At 44.7% G+C, this 19,001-nt stretch overlaps 1 protein-coding gene across 2 annotated transcripts; it reads right to left on the bottom strand.

The window, feature by feature from the left end:
• On the bottom strand, window positions 485-16,186 carry NARS (asparaginyl-tRNA synthetase). 2 transcript variants are annotated; one of them, XM_018039453.1, is made up of 15 exons: window positions 15,982-16,186; window positions 14,808-14,890; window positions 13,280-13,345; window positions 13,087-13,179; window positions 12,914-13,003; window positions 11,928-12,006; window positions 10,848-10,918; window positions 9,369-9,455; window positions 7,647-7,868; window positions 7,340-7,539; window positions 6,814-6,949; window positions 4,967-5,080; window positions 2,792-2,923; window positions 2,372-2,503; window positions 485-1,614 (listed from the first exon to the last, which is right to left on the bottom strand). In XM_018039453.1, the coding sequence occupies exons 1-15, from the start codon at window positions 16,022-16,024 to the stop codon at window positions 1,483-1,485; spliced, it is 1,680 nt and encodes a 559-aa protein (XP_017894942.1). In that variant the 5' UTR covers window positions 16,025-16,186; the 3' UTR covers window positions 485-1,482. The 2 variants fall into 2 exon arrangements, with proteins under 2 accessions (XP_017894942.1, XP_017894943.1); XM_018039454.1 differs by having other exon boundaries at window positions 1,483-1,614; window positions 14,808-14,887; window positions 15,982-16,137.

A 19,001-nucleotide genomic window follows, 5' to 3' on the forward strand; every position in this document is an offset into this window, starting at 1 on the left:
ATCACCTTGACTCCCTTATCCCCACCCAGCCCCACTGTTTCCTGTCAGTATTTAAGACGCTTGACCAATTTATACAATTAAAATGTATGAGTCTAATCTCCTCACCTAAATTCTGATCAAGTGAATTGCCTAGTTGAATCCAATTAAAGCTCATTCACATTCTAACCAGTATTTCTTATTTAAAGATAGAGGTCAAATATACTACAAACGCCCCCATTTACATCTTCATTTCACTTAACTGCAAAATAAGATACACTTGAATGTGTCCAGAAAAACAAAAAAAAATTATGAAAGTGAGGCAACTAGCACCCACATCTAATTTTAAAAACACCTTCCTTTTCCTTAGCATGTATTTAGTAATACCTACTAAATTCAATAATATCTAATTTCACGTATACAAATCATGGAAAGTATTTTAAAAATACAAAAGGCACGAATTAATGTGAAACAGAGACATTCAGCTTTAAAGAATTAAGTCGGCAAAGAGTTTTTACGTGTGTCCATTTATTGATTGCTGGGAATAGAGCTTATTGAGAATACACTGACATGCATTTGAGGGGAGAAATTAACCAAACCTGAAAGGAAGCCATTCAGTAAACCTGAGAGTTAATAAAGTAGGAGAGATTAGATCTAAAGACACAGTATGTGAGGTGACGCCAACAACCACGGAGGGCTGTCCTTAAGATGCCAGCAGCAAACGCTTTGGGAACTTCTCTGTTCTGAATTACTGTGGAACTACCAGGAGAGAGAGAGCACCCTGCCTCTTTAGTTTAAACTAATGCGAGAAAGCAAGCTGTTCACTGATGTGCCAAAAAACTTGCTGTCACTTCGAACTGTTTAAGGCAATTCCATTTTTACAAATTCCTCCACACCAATTTGTATGCTTTAGAGTTATAAGCAGCTATGAGAATTAGGAAAGATTCACAATGGATGCAAAAGACTGTAGTCATATCATCCCTTTATCTGCTGATTTATGCTCTAATACTAATAGATTTTTACAGCATATTGTCAATTTTTCCCCAAGGTGTTGAACTGATTAATACGATAAAGTGATATAAATAAAAACAATTCCAGTTACACTTAAAAGAACAGAGAGATTAAATCACTGGAATGTCTCAGATCATAATTTAAAATTATTTAATGATACATGTGGTACATGCGACACAAAGATTGTAACCTAAAGGGGGATAAAGCGCTGAGACATACTCCTAACTGCAGAGCTACATGCCACAGTTTCTCCCAAACTTTTCAATGGGTATTTTTTTCCTTAAAATGATAACATCAATGTTACTTGATATTAAAAATGTTTTGAACTGCTTTCTGTGGTAGCAGGAATAAGAAAGAGAAAACAGAAATGGACATACCCCAGTGGAATTAAAAAAAAAAAGCGGGGGGAAGATTTTGGCTCCTTTTTTAAGAGGCAGTCTGTTCCTTCCATGAACCGTGTTCTTTCCTTGAAGCTCTAGGGGTGGGGGGGACCGGTCATGGCTTGCAGCGCTGCACAAACCGAGGGTACAAGCACACGTCTCGGATGTGATATCTGTCCAGAATCCAGGTTAAGAATCGTTCCAAGCCCAGGCCATAGCCGCCATGTGGACACGTGCCATATTTTCTCTGTTAGAGAGAGAGACAGAGGAATAAAGGCTTAGTTTACAATTTTGTCTAAAATAGTGAAAGTTTTCTGCTGTAAAATGAGTTCCGCTTCTTCTGGTTAAGGGATCAACCCTTGGACTTCCCTGGGGATCCAGTGGCTGAGAATCTGCCTGCCAATGCTGGGGACACGGGTTCAATCCCTGGTCCGGGAAGATCCCACGTGCTCAGAAGCAGCTAAGCCTGGGCACCGCAGCTACTGAGGCATGCACACCCTAACACCCGTGCTCCCCCCGCAGTGAGAAGCCTGTGCCCGCAACAATGGCCAGCGCAGCCAAAAATAAACAAGGAATTCAACCCTTAAGCTACACTCCTTCATGGACCACATGGGAAAAAATACTTGGATATGAAAAATAAACCAGGCATTTAACACCCTAGAAAGAAAAGATTTCACACTTCAAATTAAGCTAATGTCTATCAGAAAAAAAGGAACAACTAGATATTAGTAAGATCTGATGACACATTTTTAAAACCTCAGTAGCAACGAGCAAGGCCAGCAGTTAACATATTCAAATTAAGTTTTCAAATTAAGTTAACATATTAGTGGCCAAAGACAAAACCCGCAATATACACATGCCACATTATTAAAACCACGAGACCAAATACAGCTCCTTCACATGCTAAGGTTCTTCCCTGAATTCTTCCCTTTTGACGATTTCAATTTAAACAGAACTATTATATTGAAAAAATGTTAAAGGGTTTATTTAATAAAAGTCTTTACCTGATCCGTGTACCAGTAATAGGGAGTGGGGTCAATCCCTTCTCTTTTGTAACCTGCCAGGATCTCTTCATTATCCCAGATACGCATGGAGCCGCCCACGATCTCACCAACATTGGGCATCAACACGTCGACCTTTCAGAGTGAGTAAATAAAACACAGTTATGACCAGGCTTTCAGTCACGGCACTGCTCTAGAGTTTGAATGGAAATCACTAAAAGCATCTGATGATCGTGCCAAACGCAAATATGACTCAAATGTCATAATTCAACAAGACAGGTTAAACACCATCAGAGGGCAGAAAACACTTCCTGAAACGCTGAAGATTCATAATAGAATATTTGCTATGAGCTGTGTCTTATTCCAACGCCCCCGCCCCCCCACCCTTCAAAAGCAAAATCACTGTCTGAATCCTAGACTGACAGATTCGGTGAGGCGGGGGTCCTCGGGACAGCGCTGCATGTAGAAAGACTTGATCTCCACGGGAAAGCGACACAGCAAGATGGGCTCGTTGATGGTGTCCGTCATCAGTCTCTCTGGAGCTTCCGGGATGTCCTGAGGTTAGACAGGGGCTTCATGAACATCCAGACCTCGAAAGGCGCCCTGGCAGAAGCAGCTCTCTGATCCAGCAGCAGTCTGCCATCTTACTCACCCAACAGAGCCCAGAACACACATGCACCCATAACCCATGACCACGCCAGTGTACGGGACCATCTCTGGAAGCAGAGCTGCCTCTTCCTACATTACATCTGCGCCACGTCGCATGAGGAACGCAAACACACACACACACACACACACGTGATAGGCTGTCCCTTTCCAGTGGCCAGTTTTATCTGGATCTGAAGCAAACGCAGTCCACCCGGTCCCATAAGGTGTAAGAAAATCAGCAAATGCTTCACAACGTCATTGATCTACACACACACACTAAGGTATTAATAACACCAATCTTTAAACTCCCGTTATCTCTGCTCCTTTCCTGTTACAATAAATCTGCATGCCTTCAACAGTCCTAAGACATGACTGTAAGACAAATAACCAGTGTCGAATTTATAATGTAACCACACCTGCAGCAGTTAGCCAAGAGAGGTAAGATGATGATGAATCAAGTTAATCTGCTTTCTGCTCACGCATCCTTCAGTAGACCACACATAAATTCAAGTTCAAACTGAAAAAACCCATCATTGGTAAAAACTGATTGGAAAGAATGGGGCAAGACTGATTTAAGGTTAAGAACTGCGGGAGCTCCCGCGGGAGCTCCCCATCGCCGGGCACAGTGGTTTGCAAGCTCTCGCCCTGGAGCCCTGCGCCCTCTACAGTCCAGAGAGGAAACGAGAGGTGAGGGGGAGAACTCTTCACACACTAGAGTCGAGAGTGCAACCTAACTGCAGGAAAAGGATCTCACTGCTTGTCCCAGGACCTGGAGACCTCTGCTCTACCCTAGCCCCTTCCTGTGTGTGAGATGACGCTGACAGGGAGAGAAAATGCTGACAGGCTCGGAGGACTGCCTGCCGGGCACTGAGCTCACTAAGTCCTCTGACTTTACAAGCGGACGCTGCCTCCAAGGCAGAGGCGGGGAATCAGACAGCGGGGTCGCTGGCCTCTGTTACTCAGCAGCGAGGACAGAGGTGGGGCTCGTGTTCTTTCCACTCAATCCCACCAGCTTGCTGTACTAGGTGGTGATAGCAATCGGGTTTTCAGCACAGAATCTGGTTTTACACAAGGTCAACCGAATTCATGAAACAATTAATTTATATAAGCCTAGTACCCTGTCCTAATTTCTTTCTAAAAATGAAACAAAAATCACACATTTCATTTGTAAAACAGATTTGCAAATACTATGTAAGGAGTGGTTAAATGCACAAGGAAGCGGGTTTGGAAATAGTGTTAATAACCTATTCCCACAAACAGTGCTGGGAGGGTGCTCCCGGGTAAGACAGACACGCTCACTGTATCTGGGGCGCTGGGCCACCTTCCCCATCAAAGCCTTCTCTCCTGGTTTTACACTTTAACCAGTGGCTATTTTCTTCTTTGGACCTCCTCCATAAGGAGTTTTAACTCACTGTTTTGGAGGAAGGAAGTATTCTTGCCTGGGCGATCCCATGGACAGAGGAGCCTGGTGGGCTACAGTCCATGGGGAAGCACAGAGTCAGACATGACTGAGTGACTAACACTTTCTCTTTTTATCCTTTTTGAAAGAGTCAGTTACTTTCTCCAGAAAACCCAAACGAGCACACACACATGCCAACACTCTGCACGTGACTTCAAAGTTCACAATGCTCTGAAGTGTCCTGCCAGACGAGAGAATTACAGCTAGAGCTAGTAAGAACAAGGACTTGCGGAAGAGGAATGAGACAAAGGATGGGCTGTGAAGGCTACAGACTGGCCAATATGCACTGACGACCACAGAAAAGGCACTGCCCCAAGGACCACTCTACGCCCGCTGAGCCGTGGGTCCCCAGACAAGCCCCAGGGGGGGCGGCCTGTGGTTGTCATGGATTTAACAGCAAGCAGATGCCTCCGACATTGCTGGTGACCGGAATAGCAATCCACTTAAGTATAAAGCTCCCTTTGACACAGTGACTACAGAAGAATCCATACCTCTCCAAATTCATAGAAAGTTCCGTCCTCTTTCTTTACGTTGTGTTCTTTCAGCCACACAATAGCATCTGAATAGTTCATCCTTTTGAAAGGCCGCTTAGGGGGCTTAAAATTCTACAGTAGAAAGGAAAAACACGGTGTATATAAGGAAACCATTCACACAAACACTTCAAGAGATGCTACTTACCGTTACTAACAGATATTACTTCATGAACGTCAGGACTTGTTCATTGACGCTGGCAGCAGGGGAGCAGAAGCATAAAGGGAGGGGTGTATGAAGATGTGTTCATGTTTATATTTTGAGCATAACCACTGATGTGTGTGCATTTCTTGGTACTACAGCAACACACTATTTAGTCATTAATTCAATGGAAACATACCTCCTTGCTAATACTTTTAATAGTTTGGATCAGATAATGAATCCTCTTAGAAGCGTTATACTTTGTGTACTCTGTTGATTTAGGTCTCATTTTTAATTGAACATTAAGGGAATTTTAATCCTAACTCTGCCGAATCTTTATCTAGAGGCCCATTGCCATTTTTGTCGTTTCTGAAATTCTCGTCGCCAAGAAAGGCTGGATTACATTCTTTTTCCTTCCAGATCGAGCTGGTGTAGTGCATTCTTGTTTATCAAAATACTCATAGCTTTGAAAAAAAAAATACTCATAGCTTTGGAAAAAAAAAAATACTCATAGCTTTGAAAAAAAAAATACTCATAGCTTTGGGACTTTGAAATGGTAAGTATTCATGATGTGTGAAACAGTATGACACGTAACAGTATGATCTTAATTATATAAAAATGGATGCTTAGTTGTGAAAACACACACGTAAGAGCTAGAAGGGCTTGTCAAACGTACATTGCTTGTGACGATGAATGACTTTGTTTTCTGCATCCTGACTTTTTTTGGTTTCCTATTATGCCATGTTAACTTTTAAGAAATAAAAGCTATTTTTAAACATTAAAAAAAATTCTTTCAGACTTAAAAGAAACTCGGGGAATTCTCTGGCAGTACAGTGGTTAGGACTCTGCATTTCCACTGCCAAGCATCCAGCTGGAACTAAGATCCCACAAGCCACGCAGTGCAGTCAAAAACCCCCCCAAAACTGGACATCCCTAAAAATGGAAAACACATACCAACTTTCTATGTAAGTTAAAACACTATGAAATTATTGGCGATGACTAGTATCCAATTTTAGTCTTTAAAATATCAGTCTTGAAATGGGGGAAGGGAATCAAAAAGTACAAACTTCCAGGTATAAAAGAGGTTAAGTCCCAATAGGATGTAATGTATGACATGGTGAGTATAATCAATAACACTGTATTATAAATTTGAAAATTGATAGGAAAGGCTCTTGAAAGGTTGCATCACAAGAAAAAAGCTGTAACTAGGTGTGGCGTGCGGGTCATCTTCTATTTTTTAAAATCTTATTCATTTGTGGCTGCGCTGGGTCTGCGTTGCGGTGTGCAGGCTTCTCACTGCGGTGGCCTCTCTCGTTGGGGGGCACAGGCCTAGCACACGTGGGCTTCAGTAGCTGTGGTGCGCAGGCCCAGTAGCCCTGAGGCATATGGAACCCTCCCAGGCCGGGGATCGAACCTGTGTCCCCGGCACTGGCAGGTGGGCCCTCAACCACTGGACCACCAGGAAGCCCCATTTTCTAATACATACATATATATATCACGGCACTACGGTGTGACCTAAAAGTAATATGTTATATATCAATTCTAATTCAAAAAACCAGTCATTTATTTCAAAGCTCACCAAGCTACTAAATCTATAAAAATCAAGAATGTGGACCTTGCTGAAACAGAGCCCTCATTTCATGTCTCCAAACAACAGTAGACCTACCGGGTTGAGGTCGCGCACTATGCTTCCTGCGGGTGATCTCAGGACTCTATCGACCACGTCACACACCAAGTCCTCCAGGCGGTTCAGGAGTTCCTCGAAGGTCAGGAAAGGACACTCGGCTTCCACGTGAGTGTATCTGAGGAACACGACACTAGCTCAGAGCTGCCCTTCTTTCCACTAAGTTTCTCTCAGGCAAGGATCTTAACGCTGGGAAACTGTCCAGAAAAATAAAACTCCCACCATGCTAACCAACTCCCAACTCTGCAAACTAGTTTTAGCCCACTCAACTTCCTTTTCCCCTTCTTAGTGATTTCTTGTTTATTCCACAACACATAAAGGATCGAGAGAGAGCAAATCAACAGATCTTTGTGAGCTAAGAGGTAGAACTTCTTGGACAGTTTCCATTAACTCATTCAAGCACCCTTTATAAAACCTCTTAATACTTTACCTCCACCAAGATTGCTTCTCTGAACAGGTTTTCTCAGAAAACAAAATTTTAAATGGAAGCAAAAAGACAACCACATACTCAGCCAGGTGCCTTCGTGTTCTGGACTGTTCTGCCCTGTATGACTGTGCGATGCAGAAGACGTCCCCCAGAGCTGGAATGCAGGTCTCCAGGTAGAGCTGAGAGGACTGTGTCAGATACGCCTCTTCCCCGAAATAGTCGAGCTTGAAGAGTGTGGCACCGCCTTCCACCTGTGTCTGCACTAATGTTGGAGGAGTGATCTATGCCAACAGGAAAGGGGTAAACAGAGGCCTTTTGTGAGCACCGGGGCTCAAGGTCAAACACGCGAAAGGGTGTTGTCTGCAGGGGACGACCCATGCGCACTTACTTCGTGGTACCCCCTGTCGAAGAAGTGGTCTCTGAAGCACCTGGTGACCACGGAGCGCGCCTTCAGGATTTTGGACATGTTCTCGCCCCGGATCATCATGTGCCTGTTGTTGAGCTGGACGTCCACGTCGGACTCCTCGTTGATCAAGTTGTCAGCACCTCCCGCGGGGGCCAGCCCGATCAGCTCCCAGAAGTCGCAGCTCAGCTCGTGGCCCCCCGGAGCCTACAGTTTTAAACGGGGCGGGGAGGAAGAGAAGGAGGGAGAAGGAGACAGAAAGTGTACAGGGTGAGGGAGTCTCACTCGTGGCAACATCTTCAGTAAGCTCGTATTTCTAAGAACCTATCTTTACCAGCCTACCCTTCTAAACCCAAACACCCAATAATTAAATTTCATATTGACAGATTTAATATTTCTTTCAGAATAAATCACTTACACGCACACACTTTTTTTACAAAACAGAAAAGCACAAACTAGAAAATAAACTATAATCCCATGACCTGGAGTAACCACTAACTACTGTCAACATTTTAGTATATCTTTCCAGCCTTTGCCCAATAATTCAAAAGTAAGATAACACCCACATTGAAAAATTCCTTAAATACCAAGGTTTTACTAAGAGATGCTTCTCTCTGGAACATATAGAGAGTAAAAATTGCAATCCTCCCTAATACTCCCATCGAAAGCCTTGTATGTAGAAGCCACACAGTGTGGAATATATAGCCATCTCGGTGCCCAACACTGGCAGCAAGAAACACCAAGACAGCCACTCCACTGTGCAATCGCCTTACTTACAAGGAAAATCCAGTGAACCTGAGCCAGATACTCACTCCTAACACAGGTTCTTTACATGGACTCGGGGAGTCTCTTTTATCAGTGTTTCTAGTCTCTCGGGAGGACCCCACGGGCTCCCTCTGCTGCTTAATATGTCATCTTTGTTTTCTTTCCCAAAGACAAATCCAACCACAGTTGTTACTTGAACAATAATTACCAACAAGTAGCTCTTAACTCGGAGAAGGCAATGGCACCCCACTCCAGTACTCTTGCCTGGAAAATCCCATGGACAGAGGAACCTGGTAGGCTGCAGTCCATGGGGTCGCTAAGAGTCAGACACGACTGAGCGACTTCACTTTCGCTTCTCACTTTCATGCACTGGAGAAGGAAATGGCAACCCACTCCAGTGTTCTTGAATAGAGAATCCCAGGGACAGGGGAGCCTGGTGGGCTACCATCAATGGGGTCACACACAGTCGGACACGACTGAAGCGACGTAGCAGCAGCAGCAGCTCTTAGCTGGTACTAGGTGACATGTGTGTTGGCTGGGGAACAAACAACTCTCTGACTGTCAAGAGTTATATTTGTTTTTTTTTTTAAGAGTCTTTCAAATTCTATTTTAAAAGTTTCAAATTTAGATTACTATTCTTTCCTGAAACACTTCCTGTAGATGAAATTTTTATTTTCACCTAGCTGAAAAATTATTCACATATAAACAGCAAGTTATTCTCGCCCTTGAAGATTATTCAGTCATTCTTTAGGCTGAAAATCACTGAGATTGTCACATCATACAAGCTGTATAGCACACATATTTCACTGGAAAAGGAAAAGGCACTCTAAAGTTAGCAAGTGCATCACATCTTTATATTTATAATGCTAAATTCAAAAAAAAAAAAAGACATTGGAAAGCAACAAGATTACCACTTTCCTCTCAGAAACTCCACACACTCACCTGCTTGCCCTTCGGGGTAAGATTCAGCATTCCATACACTGCGACACTGCTCTCAGTGGACAAGACAACGCCATTGTAACACTGACACTACGGAAAGATCAAGTTCAAATTCAGCTGCTCACATTCACAGTAAAATATTCTGCCATACAGAAGGCAAAGGGGTTATTTATAAACAGGTTATCTAGTCCAAAACTAGTAAAATAAGACGGCCATTCAACCAAACGTTTATCTATATACAGACACACACATACGCGTGCACACACCCTACGTGTACGTGTATACATGTGCATACATCCTACGTGTACGTGTATACATGTGTGTGCACACATACACTAGTCCACGTCTCTTTAAAAAAGTGAAGAACTTTTTAAGGGAGGGATCAGGCCATCAGCACCTGAATCCACTAATCATAAGGACGACTAGAATTATATGATTCGTGATGTGATGTAATTGAAAGAAGACAGCTGTGTCCATGAAGTAGTTGTATCAAGAAGACCTGAATATGATCACACCTAACCTCCAGCTCGTAAGAAAAACAAAGGATAGAGGAACATTTACACCTTATGATGCGATCGACCAAATCCAGAATGTGACAAGTCCTACAGGACAAATGACCCAATTTTTTCCAATAACTGGATGGGGGAGTGCAGTGGAGAAAAGAGAATGAAAGGGGAGAACTGCTATAGATTGAGAGAGAGTTCAGAGACATTATCAACTAAAGGCAACATGTAGCTCTTCTGACCCTCATTCAAAATAACCAACTGTAAAAAGACATTATGAATCTAACTGGATTTTTTTTTGGGGAAGGGGGTGTGATAATGGTAGTGTGATTATATTAAAAATATTTCTTCCTGGGGAAGCATATGCAAGTATGTTTACATGAAATATGATGTCTGGGAGATAAAAGGGTGGGGGGGGAAGAGTACACCAGAATTGGTAATATATTAGTGAAAAGATTTAAATTAAAGATTTAATGTGTATCCCTCCCAAATCCCTATGTTGAAACCCTTTCCTGCCAGGTGATGCTGTTAGGAGGTGGGGCCTTTGCGAGGTAGTTAGGATTACATCAGGGCATGAGGGTGGGGCCCTCATGAGTGGGATTAATGCTTTCCCTTCTCTGCAAGTTGAGGATGTGGATAAAACAGGAAGTGGGCAGTCTGCAACCCGGAAGAGGGCCCTCACCAGAACCTGACCACGCCAGCACCTTGATCTGGACTTCCCACCACGAGAACTGTGAGAAATAACCTTCTGTTGTCACCACGCCCCTCAGTTTACGGCACTCAGTCACAGCAGCCCAACTGAGACATTACTGGGCTGAGAGAGAAGACTGGGAGGTTTCCTCCCACTATTCCATTTTTGAGATGTTTGAAATTCCCCACAATAACAGTTCCAGATGCCCAAATTTCCTAAACTAACAATAAAGGAACCTATTGAAAAAAATCAAATATTCAGCCATCGTAAATATGAAAAAACGTTTACCAAATCATCTGACAAGACACACTGGAGAAAACCTGTACCATCCCGCAACACCAGAAACATTAAATTCTTTCCTAAAAATGAGAAAGAGGACGTTTAGCCGGATTGTTCTTGAGGCACCTGAAAGCACTTTCTCATAATTTAATCATATATGAAGGAACTGCCAAGTTTAAACGTGGAAAATTCAAACCTCCTACGGGGCCCTGTTCCTTTGAAGTAGTGTCACTACTCAGAATCTGGAAAGTATTTCACATTCTTTTCTGTATTTTTCAAACCCTACGCAAGCCCCCTGACCCACAGCATCACGGGAAAGCAAGGCCGTAAACGTGTGAGTTGAGGGACTGCGTCTCCTTCACCCCCGAGTCCCCTGCAGCGCCCGGCACAGTGCGTCCCTGGAGGGTGATACACGCTGCCACACAGAATCGCTCGTGGCTTTTTATGCCGTTTCTTCTTTTATGAAGGATTTGATAACCACTTACAATTAACGACATGCAAAAACATAATAATAAAAAAAAGAGAAAGCAAAACATCAGGACCAAGTACAAATATGCTAATCCTAAGCTCAGCAGCAGACACCAGTGAAGTTTGGCTCTGCACTTTCGATAGCGCACCCCCTGCTTTCCATTACATAATTCAGTGCAGTTCGGCAAATATTTCCTGGATACCTCCTGATCACTGTATCCAGGATGAAAGGATACAACTGATTGTATCCAATACAGTTAAGCAACATTTAAATTTTTAAACTTTCAATAGCTGTACTGAAAGAATGACCTTAGGATTCAAATCATTGTTTCCTTTAAAGAGCTAGCATTCCCAAACAAAAATACCCTCAAGTAAATGCTTTTTCTTATGTTCTTCATTTAAGACTAGGGATATTGAAAACAAATTGTTTTATAGTACACGCCATTTTATTTCTTGATTTGTCTAAATATTTATATTGAAAAAAATGAATCAAACTATTTTGTGTGCCTTTTTTAAAAATATAAATTTATTTATTTTAATTGGAAGCTAATTACTTGACAATATTGTACTAGGGATATTGAAAATTAAAGAGAGAGAGAAAAGTACAACTCTGCCAGTTACCTTGTCTACGCAGCCTGTGGACCCAGCCAAACACCTTTACCCTTTGGCCTCTATATCCTTCTAGTTCCCGAATCTTCACCTGTCAAGTTAAAGTAAATAACGTTTGACCCAGCATGTCATTCATCACATACCAACTCTGTCACGAATATCGGACGGGTGGCAGTAAGGTGTTAAAAAACCACAACTGAAGTAAAACTGCAGATAGCCACTCTACCGCAGGTCAGAGCCAGAAAATCTCACCATACCAGAGGCGTTAAAAACAAAAATCCAAGTCTTCTTTCTCTTAGAGCAAAACTGGCTGTGAGAAACACCCAGAACTTCAGATATTGCTATATAAAGTCAACAGATCAATAAAATTCATGGCAGCAACAACCCTAGTCCATGCAGAGCCCCTTCCCTGACCTCTCCCAGACCCTCCTGCCACCCTGGGAGGTGGAAGCTACCTAGGCTGGTTTTTCATCCGGGGATGAAGGGGAGAGGGGAGGGGAGGAAGGGTCTGCCGGGTGTGGCCAAGCACACAGCTCCCTCACTAAGGAAGCAAGAAAAACACGACAATTCAGCAGCAATAATAACTATTCTCTTCTAGAAAGAACATAGATATAATCCAATTTTTTAAAAAAATCACAAAAACCTTTTTCTCTTAAGAGGTCATGAGAATCATGGATTTTAACCTCTTCCTTTTACGGTGAGGGAACTGCCCCCAGGGAGGGTAACGTCACGTGACTGAGATCCACAGCCCACCAGGCCCAGATGCCAGGGCTGCCAGCTTTCAGTGGGGACAGAATGTGTTCAACACGGTGATTACTCAAAAAAGTGAGCCCTGCAAGGACCAGACTCACAACTCTCCAGCGTTACCCGCTCTCTCTCCCTTCTGAAAGAAAAGACGAGGAGTGCAAAGACCAGAGCAGGCAGCACGCTCCTCAGACACAGAAAGTGACAGCGTGACCCGTGGGCCCACCATGTGAAACAACCTGCATCACACTCACACATTTCGGCTCTGGAAGACTTGGGTCGTTTTTAATGGTAATCTTCTTTGCTTCTTCCAGGTTCTTTTCTCTTCGCAAATTGTCTTCGGCCTAGTTTTAGTAAATGGACAACCTGTTACCATGGCATCTGGTGTCCTGAACTGGAAAGCGTTCACAGAGCACCCACTGCTCACCTCTTTCTTCTCCCGGGACTCACTCTTCATCTGCTCTCTGTGCCACAGCTTCCTAATGTTCTTCATCTGGGACTTAGAAATAACATCCCACCTCTGGAGAGGTAAACAGACAGGTAGTGATTTCCAGACCTCTGTATTCTAACGAAAGCTTCTTCACAAAATCAAATTCCATGAAGTTTTGGGTTTACCTTACCTCATTTTCTTTTTGTGAATCTACGTAAATGGTAGGAAAGGGTTCTTTTCCAACTGTCATCAAAGCCTTGGGGAAGGGAGAAAAAGGACATTCCTTTACCATCATGCAGTGTTTAAAATTAAGATAACACCTGACTCACGAGGTAACTTCCATCACCTAGAACATTATCAAGAGCTCAGAAGAAAACATGAAGACCCCACCAGCCAAAGGTCAATGCCGATAGAAGGCACGGCTGAACGTACTAAGGCTGTCCTTAAAGTAGACATCCTTTCCTGAACGATTCTAGCAATGTCATTTTACACAGTATATAGTTCCCCATACTAGTGAACAAGAAGCAACGGATTTTAAGAGGCCACAGGGACCTGTAGGAAGTATGCTGACAACTGAAGGGACAGCTGACAGCAGAGGCCAGCTGCAGAGCAGCTCCAGATGCTTAATCCTCACGAAGGATCCAGGCGAGTCATCTCAGAAACTCTCAACAACACGATGGTCGGGGATGCAGAAGGCTAGGTTTTATTTAACTGGAAAAATCCCTATGTGTAGAATACGTACCCCTTTTCAACCTTTGCAGATATACTGGAACATATCTGATATCACTATCATTTGATATCTTATAGTTTATATTCTTTTCTTAAAAAATTGATGGTTGGAAGTATGTAAAAAATAAGTATTTTATTAATTGCTTCAAACATTCCTTCAAATCTGCTCCTAAATTATCATCAATCAAGAAACATAATGAGTTGTTGTCTCTAGTGTAACATCTGAAGCTTATGAAAACCAACCTTTTCTAAAGATCTAGTTTCCAAACCTGAAAAATACTTTTCTTCTTGATTGAACGCCAGTCTCAACTCAATTACTGCTAGCGAGGAGGAGGGAACCTGGATCTTTTGGAAACATCCAACAGAGTTCAGCTTCTCCTTTTAACAATCAGACTTTGTAAGATGTTGGTAAATCACTAAAGATTGATTTACTACCTGACAGTCTGCACTGATTCGTTTCAAGGTCATACCTGGATTCAAGTGGTAAATTCACCAAGAGAACTCTGAGGAGTCAGTTTGGAAGAAATGTCTGGAATAAACTCAGTATGAATATGGGAAGATAATTTTTATTTCTATAAGAATTAAAAAACTGATCATTTGACTCAATGGAGAGAAAAATTCCAAGATGCAATGCTGATGGTAAGGAAGAAAAGAAGACACCTATTAAAAATGTTCAAGGGGAATTCCCTGATAATCCAGTGGTTAGGGACTTGGTGCTTTCACTGCCAAGGGCCTGAGAACTAAAGATCCCACAAGCCTCAAGGCGTATGTCCCCCCACCCCTCCGACAAAAGGAAGTTCAAAGAACTTCAGGCATACAGCATCTGATACCCTTAAAGCTACATACCTGTATACACCCCTCACTTGCCCTTTTCGGAAAGTTCTCTTCAAATCTAGTACTTGAGATAAAACTCCTGACAAGTCATATAATAACTGGCAGAAGTCATTAATAAATACAAAGTCGTTTCCCTAATGAGGAAGAGGCACTACCTTAAGGCCTGTTTTAAAGGGTTTCTCCTTGGTTCCATCACCAGTAGCATCATTTCCCTCTCGGTCGGAGACATATAGTTCTGCTGTTTTACAAAAAGAGAGTAAGTTACTCATTTGGTCAATAATTATCAGTCACCTCATACTGCAGCTACTTTATCCATTCTTTATCTTTGTAAACAGAACATGTATCTGGTCAGTGAAAAATTATCAAATTCCAGGGACTTCCCTGCTGGTCCAGTGGTTAGGACTGCACGCTGCCAGTGCAGGGGGGTGCGGGTTCCATTCCGGGATCCCTGAGATCCCACATGCCAAAAGATACTTAGATTTTCTTTAATTAAAAAAATGTATCAAAGTCCAAAAGAAATTGTATCAGTTTATTTTCCCACTCCCCTCTCCAAGGACACCCATTCCGTAAGAAGAGACTGGTCAAATTTGGCTTTTCAAAATGAACTTTGATCATTTTCCTTTGTGATACTGCTTCCATTAATATCTACTTGAATCCCAACAACAGAGCAAGGGCTTTGTAATTGGCCAGACTGTCCAATTGGGATGTTGCACTTTAACAGCCAGGGACCCTGGAGAGTTCACTTAACCCTTCTGGGCTTGTTTCTGAGCCGGTAAAATGAGGGAAACGATACCCATATCTTGAAGTACTGAGGATGAAATATATAAATCGGATATCCTGGTGCCAGACCACAGAAAATTAAAATAAACATCAGTTTCCTCTGGCCTTTAAAGGAAACCAAAAGCTCCGAAAGTAAACGAATCGCACAAAGGCCTCGCAACTGTGAGCGGGCAGAGACATCACTTCGGATCCCACATCCTCTCCTTTGCCTACTGCACCAGATGGCCTCCCAGGCCCTCCCCACATAAACGAGGGTGAGCGAGAGAGGCATTCTCGAGTCGTCTCCTGAGGGTCACTCGGAAGACGCACACACTCGGGGGCGGCCCTGAGATCTGCCCGGGCCTCTCTGGGCGGAATCTCGGGCTTTCCTTCAGCGGGGCCCCGCGGGGAGCCTGCGGCTCCCGGGAGAAGCCCGGCCCGGCCCGGCCCGCCCTCCCCGCCTGCCTCCATCCGCGCGCGCAGCGCTGACAGCTATACTCGGCCGGAACACGGGGGCGGCCCGCGGCAGGGGCGCCACTCACACCCCCCCGGACCCCCGGCCTCACTCACCGAGCACCATCCCTGCGGCCGCCCTGACCACCTCCAAGGACATCGCCGCCAACACGCAGCCACCTGGTCTCCCCGCGGAGTGCGCCGGCAGCTCCTCAACTCGGAGGTTGCATCATCGAACGTCGCGCAGAAGCCGTCGCCGTAAGTCACCCTGGCGTCGCGGCTCCATTGGTTACGGGAGGTTACGGAGCTAGGGCGCGCGGCGCTGCAGCCGCCATCTTCGGTTCAGGCAGAGGCAACTTCCGGTTCCGGCCCCGCCTCCAGGCTACCCACTCCCTTCCGGCTGCGCTGGGGACTCGAGGGGCCACAGTCTCGCCCGGGGTCTCCTTGGCCCCGAGACATCTCGGGCAGCGCTGTAGTCCCAGTTCCTCCGGCCTCCATCTCCCCAACTTCCCTGATGAGTCTCCTAGTTCCGCCCCACCCCTACCCCTGCTGTGGGCGCGGTCAGGCCCTCCTGGAAACCAGACCCAGGGGTTCATCCCAGATCCTCAGATCCTGGAGTGGAATTTATGTCATCAAATTAATGGCGACCCATGTCATCAGCCGCGAGCTGGGGCGGAGGTAGGGGTGAGGGGCAGAGCTAGAGGTAGTCCTGTCTCCCATTCATGGCCTACCTTGAACATGAAGACCCTTTAACTTTCTAGCTTCAATGAATTTAGGAATGTGATTCAGTGTCACTTGGATTATAGTGTGTATTTAATTATCTTAAATTGGAGGATAATTGCTTTACAACGTTGTGTTGGTTTCTGCCCTACACGAAGAAGAACTGGACCTTCAGATCTGGAATTCTGGTTCTGCCTGTTGCTATGTGACTAGAGCTGAATGTGCTAACCTAAACTTCCATCTCCCTGTTTATGAAGGATGAGTAAGTTCAGGGCCCAGCAGTCACAGGTAGTAAATAAAGGGTGGCTAGGGTCATCATTCTCAACTTACTGGTATACCAGAGTTTGTCTCTGAGTCAAAGGAAAACATACTTTGGTTATGAAAATAAATCCATAGGTAGGCTCAGAGTCTATCAAAATTATAAACCAGATGACTCTAAGAATATTTCACCCAGTTTCATGGACTTTCCCTTCCCTCTTTGTTGAATGCTTTTGCCCATGCATTAGTTGCCTACAGCCGAAAGATAAATGTATTATCTCAGGTAGCTTCTGAGGCTGAAGCACTGGGGAGTGGGTGGGGGGTGGGCAGTATTCAGACCCAGGGTCTCTTCTAAACCAGGGGTGCAGTCACCTGGTGGCTTGGGTAGGTGAGGATCTGGCTCTTGGCAGGTGGCTGTGGTTTCATATCAGGTGGGCTCCTCAATGACAGGACAGCTGACTTTCCCCAGAAGTAAGTGGAGGGAGGGATAGAGGCAGCAAGACTGTATTGGTTGCCTATATTCTATATTGTAAAATAAATTACCCCCAAACTGCAAGTGACAGTCATTTTCTCACACTGCCTGTGGACCAGGAATCTGGGCAAGGCTTAGCTGAGGCTTCAGACGCTGCGTCTCTAAAAAGGCTGCCATCAAGGTGTCATCTGGAGCTCATTTAAGATTGTTTTTTAGCAGTTTGTGATGAAAGTTGTGAGATAACACAAAAATACAGAACACTTCACAGATGTGTGTGCCATCTTCGTACAGGGGCCATGCTAATCTCTGCTACAATTCCAGTTTTAGGAGACGCGCTGCCGAAGTGAGCGGAGTCTGAGATCCTGAAGTCTCGCCTAGGTGATGCTCTTCCCACACGCCCCTGTTGCTGTCAGGAGGACTCAGTTCCTCAGGCTGTTGGACTCAGGGCCTCAGTTCTTCGCAGGCTCTTGGCCGGAGGTCTCCCTCAGCTCCTTGCCACGAAGGCTTTTCCGGTGGGCAGTGTTCTTCATCATAGCAAGTGAGCAAGAAGGCAAGTGGGTGTGCAGGCCAGATGGAAGCCACGGTCCTTGGTTTCCCATCCCTTTTGCATATCCTGTTCCTTAGATTTGAGTCACTTGGTCCAGCCTACACTCCAGGAAAGGAGTTGTACACGAGGGCATGAATCCCAGGAGGTGGCAGGGATCCCAGGACCATCTTAGGAAAGCTACATGCCACAGCAACTAAAACCCAGACTGTAGTGCCTTTTCATAACCCAACCAACGAATGACATTTCATCATTTCTGCGGTATTTTAACTGGTCGCACAGACCAGCCCTACTACAAAATGGGAGAAGATTACACAGGGGGTGAATTCCAGGGGGCGGAGGTAAGTGGGGGCCATCTTAGAGGCTGCCATCACAGCCCAACCAGTGAATTTGTCCTCTTCACCCTGCACGGAGACCCCAGAGGCTGGCTCATGTAGACACATCAATGGGCTCTCTTGTCTTTTGGGCGGATGTAGCCAGTGGGGAGCACTGGCGGGGATGGGGTGAGCTCGGGTACTTCCTGCTCCAGCTCCCTCATGGCAGGCTGGCTGCACCTTCACCTGAAGGCCACAGACTATCATCTGAACTGTCCTTCATGAATTGAGTGTCATCTGATCCATAAAATTGGTGCACACAGAGATATCCCACCCTAAAGAGGAAAGAAAGTGTGTCTGTAAGACTGGGCCTGAAGATTCCCAGAGCACCTGCTTTGATGGCACTGTTGCCTCTTCCCCAAGCCACACCCACAGACTCGGGATTTCCACACATCCAGTCTCTGACACCTGCCTAATAGGCTGGCACAAGCCAGTATTACAGCCTTGTTCAGGTGCGGCTCTGAAAAGACAGAGGTGGGATGTCCCTGGCCGTCCAGTGGTTAAGACTCTGTGCTTCCAACGCATGGGGCACAGATTTGATCCCTGGTCAGGGACATGCCACATGCTGTGCAGTGCAGCCAATAAATAGATAAAATCAAAAATAAAGATATAGTTTTTAAAAAGTTTCAAATGGGAGTTGTCTCAGATGCTAGAACTCTCAGTGGATGACTGGCTTACTACTTAGGTGCATAGGGGACTACTTAGGTAGCATGAGGGACTGATGGACACTGGCTAAAGGGTTGACCAGTTAATCCGGCTTAGAAGGAAC

The sequence above is a fragment of the Capra hircus genome, chromosome 24 (assembly GCF_001704415.2).
Source record: "Capra hircus breed San Clemente chromosome 24, ASM170441v1, whole genome shotgun sequence".
In the NCBI taxonomy this organism is placed as follows: domain Eukaryota; kingdom Metazoa; phylum Chordata; class Mammalia; order Artiodactyla; family Bovidae; genus Capra; species Capra hircus.